General features: G+C 40.6%; 1 protein-coding gene across 7 annotated transcripts in view; it reads right to left on the bottom strand.

Annotated features, from left to right (window-relative positions):
* The window catches only part of STAMBP (STAM binding protein), a 93,466-nt gene extending 86,569 nt beyond the window's left edge, over nucleotides 1-6,897 (bottom strand). Inside the window, exons 1-2 of one of the 7 annotated variants that reach the window (XM_033949453.1) lie at nucleotides 6,744-6,897; nucleotides 4,096-4,313 (exon numbers count right to left, since the gene is read on the bottom strand). In XM_033949453.1, coding sequence (XP_033805344.1) covers nucleotides 4,096-4,298 — 203 coding nt within the window. In that variant the 5' untranslated portion in view covers nucleotides 4,299-4,313; nucleotides 6,744-6,897. Of the gene's footprint in view, nucleotides 1-4,095; nucleotides 4,314-6,304; nucleotides 6,724-6,743 lie in introns of those variants that run through there. The other 6 variants (XM_033949452.1, XM_033949458.1, XM_033949455.1 and 3 more) reach the window with 6 other exon arrangements.
* Nucleotides 6,898-13,569: the final 6,672 nt, after the last annotated feature.

Genomic DNA, 13,569 nt, shown 5'->3' with positions numbered 1-13,569 from the left:
CACCTTTCTTTATCTCTCTAGCCATTTTTTTCTTTTGCTTGCAATTTTGCCAGCCATATTTCTCTCTTTACTTCTTTGAGTTTTATGCAGTATTCTTTTCTATGTTCTTTCTGCATTCTTCTGTACTTCATAAATGCCACCTATTTTCCCTTTATTCTTTCAGAGACTTGTTTGGTGAACCATATAAAAGTTTTCTTTTCCTCTTGCATGTTTACTTTCCTTACATAAAGATCTGTTGCCATCCCTTTCAGCTTGGACCATCGACTTTCTTCTACTTCTCTTATATCCTCCCATTCTGCTAGCTCTTTCAAGCATGAGGGGGTGCTGAAGTATTCAGCTCTTCCTATTTTGTCTACTTTTAGACTAATAATACTTTCATCACATCAAAGTTCATTGTTTCATATGTGTTTGACAAATTTCATAATTAAAGCCTAATTATTTAATTATTTTTGCAGATCTGAAATGAAAACAGCACAAACAATGGCGATTTCACTGCAAAAGAGTGCCAAGTAGTGATGAAATATCTTTTCCAAAAAGGGAACTCTGCCAACAAATTTACGATGTCAGTTATATTAGAGGATAAGTGTTCTTCCTACTCCATAGTCAAGAACTGGATTGCTGTATTTAAAACAGGACACTGGAACATGGAAGACAAAAAGAAAACCAGTCCTGGGAGATCAACTCAAGTGACAATTCTAGAAAATGTAGATGCCATTCATTCCATGATCCCGGACAATTGAAGAATATCCACTAAAAAGGAGCTGGAGTAAAGGCTCGTCATTCACCGACTCAAGACTCCGCAAACTGAAATGACAGGCACGGGCCACAAAGGAGGCCGCTTTGATTCCTAAGGCCAAAGTCTTCAACTGTCTTGAGAACTACATTCACTCTGCAATCCTGCATATCTCTTATCACCATGCCTCACTCACTTGGTAGGGAAGTACGCTACCAAGGAATCCATCTTGGGCTGAGCAAACAGCTAGTGACACTTCTGTGCCAGATACAGTTGAGTCATAGCTCTAGTATCTTTATGGTCAAATAATTTTTATTAGAGCCAACAACAGAACACAGATTACAAAATTCAGCCAAACTCCAAACAAGTTTTGATGAGAAGATGAGGAAAGCAGAAACCAGACAACAAAGATAGAAAAAAATTATTATTTTCTTTTTTTTGGCTTTAGGATAAAGTAGTATTGTAGCTGTATTGATAAATGTTTATAAACAAGCCCTGCCAGCTGAAGATCTCTTCCTCTAGTTCGGCAGCCAGAACTCTGATTTATAAAATGACAATTGTACAGAATATTGTTTCTTTCTATACTTTAATAAAATAAGTTCAGTATAAAACTATTCGATGCTTGTGCAGATGGAATCACATGGTTTGCAGGGACCGAGCTTGTGGGGATGAGGTATGGACAGGGGCAAATTTTTTTCCCCATGTCATCCTCTAATATAAAGTTTTGTTAGTTGTTAAGCATGTATTTCCAGGAACAGAGCTTAAACTGTTTATAAATGGAAACCCCCAACTCATAAAAGAGAGGTCAGACACCTGGGGCTTATTTATTTATTGGTTTGGAATGCCACCATCCAATAACATATCAAAGCAGTTTAAAATATCAAAATAAAAGCAACCAGAAAGTAAGAAGGAAAGCATTCAAACATTGAGACTTGGGGAGAAGGGAATTCTGTACAAGAAATGTAGAATTCTGGGGATACTGTGGTGGTGGGGAATTCTGCGCTTGTATAGGTGATGAGAAGTATTAGAAACCTTTAGAAATATGTTCATGGAAGGATTAATTACTTTCACACATCAGAGTAAGTTTAATGTTTATAGTGCTAAAGCATCCTAATAATAAAGCAATAAGAAAGTTGTGGCAATGTCTTCAAGATGCAATAATTGATCAATTATGGTGATGTTTTTGAGAACTCTCCCTGATGTAGCTATTCAATGATCGCGAAACGCTCACAGCATCGGAGTTTGTGAAGCTGTTTCTGAGTTATTTTTGGAAGTGTAATTTTTTACCGTTAAACAGTTTTGGATCTTTTGAGTCATCCTTGGAAGTGGAATCTGCTATTAGATAAGATACACCGTTGGACAGTTTTAAACTTCTATAAGGTAAGTACATCATTTCCAGCTTGTCCTTCTAATGTATGTTGTTTACTAAAATAAATTAATGGAGCTACAAGAGACAAGGACAGAACTTTAGGAGTTATGAGAGACAAGAATATTTCTTCAAAATATAAATATACCACTTTCATTTTGGTTTTGTGTGAATGCATTGCCCTTTAAATATAATTGTTTGTGAAATTTTTAATATTTAAGACATATTTGGAAATAGGAAGTGACTTTTTTTAAAAGTAAATACTAAATATACCAAAGGATGGGTTTAATGCCTATGACTGAATAATGGGAGCTTTTGATAGTCTTTAAAATACCTCTGTAATCCCTGTGTATTGTTCTGAGGCTTTTCCCACTCTCTGTTAGGCATGTACGGTGACTATTAGTTATATATTTAGTGCAGTCTCCCTCTTTGTTTTGTTTTTTTGGGGGGAGTTAGTTTTTGACTGATTTATTATAACACAAAAAAACAGATGACACATGGCCCCGCCCTGTTCCATCCACAACCTCACCCCATTCCACCACACACATGAACCTCATCTCGTCTTCCCTGAGCTCAGGGCCGTGTCTAGAGTGCCTCTGAGAATGCACAGATGTCGACGTATGCACATGCTCCGAGGTCCTTTAGACGTGGCCTTGCGCTCTCGTGCTAGCAAACATTTACACAGGTAGACTGGGAGGTGGAGAGGAGGATAGGCGCTGGCAGTGACAGACTAGCGTTCTTGAATCCCTGGTGGCATACCTGGAATCTCTGTGGCACACTACTGAGCCACAGCACAGTTTGTGATACACTGAGCTAGAGGATAGGTGTGAAAGATACCCCTAAACACCTAGTGAGCTATAGCCAGACCACTAGCCATCCCAAATGAGCACAGCCAAAGCTTCACAATCCTCCGAATCAACCCGCTCTACTCTGTAACACTTCTGGAAATGTCCAGATAATCTCTTATGTAATCTGCCTTGAACCGCAAGGTAATGGCGGAATAAAAATCACTAATATAATGTAATCTTTAGGAGCCATGTGGCTTTCAAGCCAGTCCTGATATTTTCAGGTGCTATTGCCTCAAAGGCAAATGTCTGCCAGCAAGTTTGATTTAAAAACTCTCTACTGTGGGGCATTACTGCACTCTATGTGAAAGCAAACCAAATACAAAACAAATTTTTGTTTACATACCTTTTTTCTTGAGATGAGCATTGACAAAAAAGCAGATGCAAATGTTTGATATTTGCATCATGAAAGTAAAATACATTCTTTTCACTAAGATACTTGGAGCAAAAGACTTCATCCTAATGTGGTCAATTTGAAAACTGCCTTATAAGAGCAACAATTGCTTCTTAAAGAAGAAACTCCCAGTTCTTACTGTTTGTGGGTTAAAGTTCTAAGATTCATGTCAGAGTTTCAGTTTTCTTGACAGGACAGTTCTAAGGAAAGCCCTCTAATCAGCAGTCACTGTTCTATATACTAAACCAGTGGTTCCCAAACCTGTCCTGGGGGACCCCCAGCCAGTCAGGTTTTCAAGATATCCCTAATGAATATGCATGAGAGAGATTTGCATATAATGGAAGTGACAGGTATGCAAATCTCTCTCATGCATATTCATTAGGGATATCTTGAAAACCTGACTGGCTGGGGGTCCCCCAGGACAGGTTTGGGAACCACTGTACTAAACCTTGTCCTACGAAGAAGCTTTTAGAAAGCATGTAGTGGAGTGGAGGAGTAGCCTAGTAGTTAGTGTTACTGTCTCAGCACCCTGAGGTTGTGGGTTCAATCCCAGTGTTGCTCCTTATGACCCTGGGCAAGTCACTTAACCTTCCACTGCCCAAGGTATCATAGTTAGATGTGAACCTGTCGGGACAGAGAGGGAACATACTTAAGAGTACCAAGATAACTATTCAATGTAAACTGTTTAGGACATAAGCAGAATATAAATAAATTAATGTTTCAGAAGTTGTTGAATGGAAAGGAAAGCAGTGCTTACGTTATGTATTTGTTGTAAAGAATAAAAGCCCGCTCCATGTTGCCTTCTTCTGCATAAATTGTGGCCATCCGGATCATTTCTACTCCAGAGCGGAAGTAGCGTCGTGGTGGGATATCTTCATTTATCTCAACAGAGCTCCCTTTCTGTGTCAGAACTCGCACTCTCTCTTCAGGAGGCAAGCTGATATCACTATACTCTGGCATAGTTACAAATATGGTCTACAATGAGAGAAAAAACAAGGGTGTTTACTACATTTCATATCATGTCCTATACCAATCATAAAACCCAAATAAAATTTATTGGATGCATCAACACCTATCTTACTCTACAACCTTCAAGAATCAAAAGTAACTGGATTTTAAAATTAACCTATGTATATGAAAATTAAATTCCCAGGGGACTTGCATAACTAAGAACTATGAATTTTAAGAAAATGACCAAAATCTGGTAATTCTAACAGGCTGTATAAACTGATACTCAATAATTCAATTTAAAATAAAAAAATTATGTAATTTAAATTTATAAATAAACATTGATCAAGTCAATATTAATTCACTGTGGTCAAAATCGTTTTACAGGGTGAACACAATGTAAAAAAATATATATAGATTTTCAGCAGTGCTCAGTGTTTCTCAATTCAGTCCTGGAGTACCCCACTTGTCAGTCAGGTTTTCAGGATATCCAAAATGAATATTGCATAAACTTGATTTGCATACACTGCCTCCAGTGTATGCAAATGTTTTTCATGCATATCCTGAAAACCTGACTGGCAAGGGGGTACTCCAGGACTGAGTTGAGAAACACTGAGCTAGATAATGAACAGCACTGATTATCTGGATAGAGTGTTACTCATATAGTGATGATATCTAGTCCATTATTGCTGTCCTAAGTTATCCAGATAGCTGAATATTGTCGTAACTGGATTAATTCCTGGAATTGCCGGTGGTCTGCCCCAGTACTATAGACCGGGCTGGGGTGGCCAGTAAAGAATTTCAATGTTACTGTCTGGATAATGCCGCTGAAAATCATTAGATAGAACCAGCCAGTGGCACTTATCTGAAAAGCATAAGAATAGCCATACTGTTTCCAACAGTGGCCAATCCAGGTCACAAGAACCTGGCAGAAACCCAAATTGTAACAACATTCTATGCTCCTGATCCCAGGACAAGCAGTGGCTTCTCCCAAATCTGTCTCAAAAGGAGACTATGGACTTGTCCTCCAAAAACTTGTCCAAACCTTTTTTTTAACCAAGCTATGTTAACCACTGTTATAACATCCTCTGGCAATGAGTTCCAGAGCTTAAGTATTCACTCAGTGAAAAATATTTCCTCTTATTTGTTTTAAAGGTTCTACTATCCAAATAAAAACACTGAGCTCAATATTAAAAAGCTATTACTAATGCAAAGGTCCCAGTATGCCACAAAGGAACTTCAGTGGTGATGTGAAATTTGCAAAACTTAGAGAGAAGATGGAGGTAGGTCACAAGCACTGCAGTGGGTGGCAAAAATCATAAGTTCTCTCTGCTCCTGTTCCTTACACAAAAGTTTTCACCCCTATTTAAGGCTAACTTCTAAAACCAGAGCAATGTGAGGCTTGCCAGATTTTATGAGGCTATAACAGTCTTGCATGGTTCAGACTAAGAAGTGTTGCTGGCCCAATTCCTCAAGCTAGCTGTAGGCAATGGGAGAGAGGGAGGGGTGGAAAAAACAGAAGACAATGGAAAGAAAGTGGTCTGGGGCAAGAAGGGAAGGTGGTGACAATTATTACCAGGTTGAAGTGATGATAGTATTTCTTCAGATGCTCTAACATTACAAAATGCAGCAGTGTGACTGCTAGCTATAGCAAATGTTAGAAATCATATAATCTCATTATTGATTAAATTCCATTGACTACAGAATAATCTCTGTATTGAATTTAAGATCTTGATGCTGGTCTAAAGGGCACTTTATGAGGTTGTTCCCTCTTATTTAGCATCCATGGTAGTATTATATGTATCCATTAGGCCACTTAAATCATAGCAGATTAAAGAATGGTCGTCATTCTTCATTTATCTATTCTAGAGCCTGCTGGCTTCCACATGGGACCGAGGTGGATTTTCTTTTATTTTGGCAGGCTCCATCCTTATGGAATAAACTGCCAATTGAGCTTCAAAAAGTACAGTAGCTTCTTTAAAAAAAAAAAAATAATAATAATTCTTTTGAAGACTTACTATATGTTGCTTCTTTGGCCTTTCTGATCGGTAACTGAAAATTACCAGGGATATGCTTAATTGCTGAAATGGCTGGTTTACTGTCCAATCTAATTTATGGCATTCTATTCCTTCCTTTTATTAATGTACATTGTTCAGTAAACTGCTTAGATCTTATTAAAAGCGTGAGCAGTAAAGTGAAATCTTAATAAGCAAACACAAAAAGAAGAGAGGGAACTACTAAACTAATGCATATTAAACCCAAGTTGGAACAAAGATACATTTGACTACTCTCACACGCCGAACGCCCCTCTTCAGACGCGACCGGGTCTTGCCCCTCCCACGTGGGCTACCAGAGTCCAGGATATCTCCCCTTCTTCTTCCTATCTGCTGTCTGGTATCTCTTTCTCTCTCAAAGTTAAAATCTCCGCCCCTCCTCCCATCCTATCTTTAAACTCACTTCAAAGGTCGCCAGCGACCGACCCCGCACTTTTTCCTTTTCCGGCGCCCTCCTCTGACGTAACTTCTCTTCCTCCGCCTCATCCCTTCCTGTCGGAAGCAGGAAGACGCATCAGAGGGGGCGGGACGCTGGAGAAGGGAATTCTGTGGGCACCCTCAAAGATTAGTTGGGTTGTGGAGGGGAGGGGAACGGTGCATTTCAGAATAAGGATTTGGGTTTGAGAGAGAGAAAATTACGGGACGGGACGGGGCGTGTTCAGTGGACAATTAGGTCTCCCGACCTTCTAATTTGGTTTTTTTATTAAAAATAATTGTTTCTTAAGCTGGATCCTATTTATATATTTTTGATCGATGAAGAACATGGTTGTATTGAATTGTATAAAAAATGGACCGATGACGAAATGACAGTCGGCTTTGATTGCTGATGTGAACAATTGGTAGTGGCCGCCTCCGACTGATCCTTAAAACAGAAAAATTATTATTTTAATATTGGGTTGTTGCATGTCTCTGCTCGGGGAGGTAGGGGGATGCTGGGATTGTCTTTTGGCAGGGGGGGGGGGGGCAGACCTAGACCTGGTGTGTGCCCTAAGATTCCAGATCCTGGGGGGAGTGTGTTTCTTATTTTTCCTTTTCTCGTTGGACTGGCTTGTCTGGTCCTATTTTGGGCTTTCTCTGCTTAGGGGGTCCCCGACTCCCGTGTGTCACCGGGATGACCTTATAATCCCCCTCCATGTTTGGAGGGGGAACTGGGGGGGCGTGGGGTGGATTTCTGGGGTACCAGGGTGGATATAACTGACATGTGACTGTATTGTTTTGCCTTGTTCTAGCGGATTTCAAGCTACTGTTTGCTGTTTTTCTATTTTGCTGTTTTTTTATGATACCACTTTTTTCAGTCAATAAAAATTATTTACAATCTAATATTGGGTTGTTGGGTTTTTAAAAAAAACCAAAACTATTTATTTATGAAATATTTTTCATCATAAAACAAGAGCAATAAAGCTGAACATCCAGGTATCAAAAAAGTTATTCCATCACTCTGGAGCAGGCGACATATTTGGCAATGGCCTCCACAGAGCCCAGGGCAGACAGTTTAAAAGTGCACTGTCATTTTAAAAACTGCAAACAAAGAACTGGACAAGGTTGGTTGCAGGGCATGTCAATGCTGTATGCTAACCAAGCTATGAAACTGAAGGGAAAAAAAATAAATTTTAGCAAGAACAGGGTAACATGTTAAATGATGGCATATAAAGATCTGAACGGCCCATCCAGTCTGCCCTTTAGTTATTCTGATTAAAAATACACGATTAAATTGTTTCTTCTTTGATATTTCTGGGCCATATACTAAAGGCCATCTGACATTGTCCTAGGTTCCAACTGCTGAAGTTGCCATCTAAGCTCATTCTAGCCTATATCCAACCATCCCATTGTTTTCAAATGGGCATATATATAATATATCAATACCCGTGTTGTGCAAGAATATAAGACAGCATAAGAACTGCTGTTAACTACAAAAATAATAAACTAACATATCAGTGTACCCTATTACAGAGCTTTGTATTAGCTGCAAAAGACAAACTTTGCCAGTCCTCCTGCATTATTACTCACAAAGATGCTAGATAGAGCTGGCCCAAGCAGTGGTGTACCAAGGGGGGGAACATCCACCCAGGGTGCACGCTCCAAGGGGGTGCACAGCCGGCCAGGTGCGGAAGCACCCGCACTGCTGAAAATGGCACCTCAGCGCAGCTGCCGTATTTATTCCAGGGCAGAGTCGGCAGCCGCGCTGAAGTGCATGAAGGTCCCATGATGATTACTTTTGCTGCCGCTGCTTCAGAAGAGGTAAGTGACGTTGGAAGGGGGGGTGGACCAGCAGCCGCAGTCATCGCAGGACCTTGCCTCTGCCAGCCCAGCCCTCCTCCGACATCACTTACCTCTTCCGAAGCAGCGGCAGCAAAAGTAATCATCGTGGGACCTTGCTGATTTCGATGGAGAGAGAAAGAAGCATAGCAGGGTGGTGAAAGAAGAAAAAGGGGGTTAGGGTGGTATGGAAGCATGATGAAGGGTGAGAAAGGGGGGGTCAGGGTGGTATGGAAGTGTGAAGGGTGAGAAAGGGGGTCAGGGTGGCATGGAAGCGTGGTGAAGGTTGAGAAAGGGGGGTCAGGGTGGTATGGAAGTGTGGTGAAGGTTGAGAAAGGGGGGTCAGGGTGGTATGGAAGCGTGGTGAAGGGTGAGAAAGGGGGTCAGGGTGGTTTGGAAGCATGGTGAAGGGTGAGAAAGGGTCAGGGTGGTATGGAAGCATGGTGAAGGGTGAGAAAGGGGGCAGATGCTGATGGAAGTGGGGGGAAGGGAGAGGAGTGAAATGCCAGACCATGGGGGTATGGGAGAGATGGAAGGAGGAGGCATAAAGTTTCTGGAAAGTGAATAGGAGAGAAGATGCCATATAGAAGGGGCAGAGAGAGGGTAGACCGTGGATGAAAGGAAGAAAGTGACAAGAAGATGAGGAAAGCAGAAACCAGAGAAGACAAGGTAGAAAAAAATTCTTTTTTTTTTGCTTTAGGGGAGATGCATTGCTGTTTCTGTGGTGTTGCATTGTATGCAGAGTCCAGCTTCTTGGTGCTTCAGTTTAATGTTTGTCTATGTATTTTTATTCTATCTCCCCATTTACAAACTGTAGAGCATTTTTTAGCGCTGGCATCTGAGCTGTTACCACTATGGCTAAAAACCATACTACAGTTTTGTAAAAGGGGGAGGGGTTAGTTTGTGATTACATACTAAGCAAAGGTATTTTCTGTGCTCTGTGTGTTCGAAAAGACATGATTTTCTGTTAGGATTGACTGTGTAAGATTGATCTGTACTACACTTCTCCCTCCGGATTCACGGGGGATAGGGGCAGAGCTGGACCGCGAATGGCGAAAAACCGGCTCTGACCCACCCCCGCCTCCCTCCTGCCTTCCCGGCCTTACCTAGTGGTCTAGCAGGCTTTCGGGGCAGGAGCGATCTTCCTACTCTCCTGCCCCGTGCAGATCGCCATTAGGAAATGGCTGCTGTGAGTTCCCGTAGTCTCCTCCTAAACTTACTTGCTCTACTTCATCACTGACGCTGAAACCGTGGATTGAAGACAAAGTTTTATTTTATTTTTCTTTCCAGCTTATGATTTATCTTTAATCTTATCTATTGTTTTGCCTTATGTCTTTGTTTTGTTCTATTTCTATCATTTAAATTTCTCCAGAATTCTACTGTTCAACGGCTCCCCCTTCTGCTTCTATTCCTTTCTCTCCTCTCTTCTACCTTCCAAAGTATTTAGATCAATGCTGTCTTGTTAAAATGTTTATTTTATTTTTATTTTTCCTCTAACTCTACTTTTCACTTCTCTATTACCCTCCAGGTACTTTAGTTAGATTGTGAGCCTTTGGGACAGTAAGGGAATTTTTCAAGTACCTTTCTTATTTCTAATCTTAATGTATATTTTCTGTAAACCGCTTAGAACCTAACGGATGTAGCGGTATATAAGAAATAAATTACATTACATTACATTACATTAACAGCATCCTTTTCCTCTGAGAAAATTCTATTTACCACTACCCTTTGTCTCCTTCCACTAAACTAGCTTTTAATCCAGTTTGCCACTTTAGGGTCCATGCCTTCAGTTTATTTATCAATCACCAATGCAGCACCATGTCAAAATCTTTGTTACAGTCTAAGTACATTACATCTAACGCCCCTCTGATACCCAACTGATCACCCAAAGGAATCAATCAGATTCAGCTGACAAGACCTGCCTCTTGTAAAATGTTGCTGCCATTCAATTCTAGAAATCTCACTATCCTCCGCTTAAGAAGCATTTCCTGTAATCTCCAACTTCCTCCTTACTTAGGGACCACATCCACCCTTCTCTAGTCTTCCAGGACCACACCAGACTCTAAGGAAGCACTGAAAAGATGAAACAATGGAGTTACCAGAACCTCTCCGAGTTCCTTGAGTATCTTCAGATGTATCCCAACAGGCCCTTTCGCTTTGTCTATTTTTAATTTAGCTAGCTCCTCAACGTCAAGTTCAGCAACACAAAGAACAATAGCGCAAGGATATTTGTCAGAAGATTGAATCAGAACATGTAAACAGATTAGCTTTTCAGGAGATTAAAAGATTGCGGCAGAAATTCCAACCTCGACTGGGGATGCTTAAAGACGGTAATGGAATGATATTGAATGATCCAGAAAGCATTAAAAAGAGATGGAAAGAATATACAGAAAATTTATACAAACAAGGCAATGAGAATAACATTGGGGAAATTGAACTGGAAGCCGAATAAGAACCAGATATTTTAAAACAAGTCATAACAGCGATTAAAGCTTTATCAAAAAACAAGTCACCTGGTATCGACGGTATTCCAATTGAATTAATAAAAGGCTCAGAAGGTGCTATCATGGACCTCACTCAACTGTCAACAGATTTGGAAGGAAAAAACAGCCGACCGATTGGAGATTACTGTTCATATCTATACTGAAGAAAGGTGACGCCAAGGACTTTACCAACTACAGAATAATTGCATTAATTCCGCATGCCAGCAAAATATTGCTGAAAATAATATAACAAAGGCTCCAATCATACGTTGAGCAAGAACTACTCGAAGTTCAGGCTGGTTTCAGAAACCACAGACATTATTGCCAATGTTAGATGGATATTGGAGAAGAGCAAAGATACCAAAAACCCCTATACCTTTGCTTCATTGACTACAGCAAAGCTTTTGACTGTTTGGATCACAATAACCTATGGAGAACTCTAGTGCAAATGGGAATACCCAAACACACAACTCAGCTGAGAGCCTATATGAAAATCAAGAAGCTGCAGTGATAACTGAATATGACAATACTGATTGGTTTTCAATAAAACATAATGTCAGGCAAGGATGCATCTTGTCACCTTACCTGTTTAACCTGTACAGTGAAACCATCTTCAGAAAAGCAAATTTGAAAGGAGTGTCAGTTTCAAAGTTGGTGGCCAAAATATAAACTGTTCTGGGTGGCAAGTCAAATGCGCGCAGACAATTGTGCGAAGACAACTCAGCACAAGACAACTTAGCTCAGGACAATTGCGCGCAGCGAACTACAACACATGCACAGGAAATTTTAACAATATAAGCCTGCACCCATTTACCTTGTGCTATATAGACCTGTGCACTGTCTTGCGCTATGACGACTTGCATGCTATTGTCTTGCGCGCTATGAACCATTCTGTGGAGTATTTCCTCCCTGCTCATTGCTTCTTTGTTTACAAAACAATCTCCTGGGCTCTTTTGTAAACAAAGAAGCAACGAGCAGGGAGGAAATACTCCACAGAATATCACCTGGTTGCTCTTCAATGAAGGCTCTCGACAAAGTATTCAGAGGCAAGGAGGTAACACACCAAACAAAAATCAGACTTATCCACACACTCATTTTCTCAGTAAGTTATGGATGCAAAAGCTGGACATTATGAAAACAAGACAGAAAGAAGATTGTCCCATTTGAGCTTTAGTGCTGGAGATTTTAGGCATGCCATTGACTGCCATAAGAACAAACAAATCGATTCTGGAATAGATCAAACCGGTATGTCACTTGAAGCTCTGATGATTAAGTTACAACTATCTTATTTTGGTCACACCATCAGAAGAGAGAGATCACTGAAGGAGAACATCTTGTTTGGGAAGACCGAAGGAACAGGCGAAGAGAGAAACCTGTGACCAGATAGCTGGACATATTGAAAACAACCACAGGGATGATGATAGTGGATCCTGGACTAGCATAAAACCAATTTTTTTTTAGATCTGCAATTTATCAAGTCGCTAGGACTTGAGCACTAGTTGATGGTACCTAACAACAATAAGCTCCTCACAGTCTTCTGAGAATCTTTCCAGATCTATTACAAATCCATTTCCGTTCATCTTCTACAGTTCTAGCCCTGGTCTTTCATCTGTGAACATAGAACAGAAATAATTGTTAAAGCAGTTCAGCCTTATCCTTATCAGTTACTGCATATTTGTCTCCTTCACCCTTGAGCCCCACTATACCATTTTAACACTTCTTCCTATCACTTAAATATCTAAAAAATGTTTTGTCCCCTAATTTTACCATATCGGCTATCTTTTCTTACATTTGCAGCTTTGCTTTTCTGACAGCTTTTCCATATATTTTTGTCTGTCTGTCTTACTCTTTCTGCGATGTCTTGTAATTTATGATGGCTAACCCTTTTTCTCTCACCTTTTCAGCTACTACATTTGAGAACCAACGTAACCTTTTCCTTTTATGTATTTTCCTAATATAAAGGTTTGTTGCTTTTAGAATAGCTTCTTTCATTTTCGCCACTACTTTTCTACTTCGTTCACCTGCTTGCTTGCTCCAACATCTTGGAGATTGGATTGTCAAAACATAACACTATACACTGTTACTTGGACTCTGACTTACTTCTGCTGTCTGGCTGGGAGGTTGAGGAACAAATCCAGAGGGGGCTGAGAAAACTCAATCTTGTGCCACTCCCAAATGTCTAGAACCCAGTGGTTGGACAAAATCTGTTCCTATTCCTACAAGAATGCTGACAGCCATCCTCCAATAAGAGGAGTGGTGGCCGTTGTCCTGGCATCATTGTTGTTTCTTGGACGCTGAGCCTTAGCGGGATCCCATGGGCTGCTGGTGCCTGTAACTGCCAAATCTGTGTCTGGACCCCTGAAAATGTCTCTGAGAAGAGTAACTGGAGGAAAACGGGCATTATTTCCTAGTGGCACAAAAATTGCCTCTGCCGCCTGCTGCAGAATCACAGCTCCTAATGTCTTGAGAGGGATTTGGGACAGCGATCTG

This window comes from Geotrypetes seraphini, chromosome 6, assembly GCF_902459505.1.
Source record: "Geotrypetes seraphini chromosome 6, aGeoSer1.1, whole genome shotgun sequence".
In the NCBI taxonomy this organism is placed as follows: Eukaryota; Metazoa; Chordata; class Amphibia; order Gymnophiona; family Dermophiidae; genus Geotrypetes; species Geotrypetes seraphini.
The sequence above is the reverse complement of the archived record's forward strand: the minus strand, read 5'-3'. Positions and strand labels throughout refer to the sequence as shown.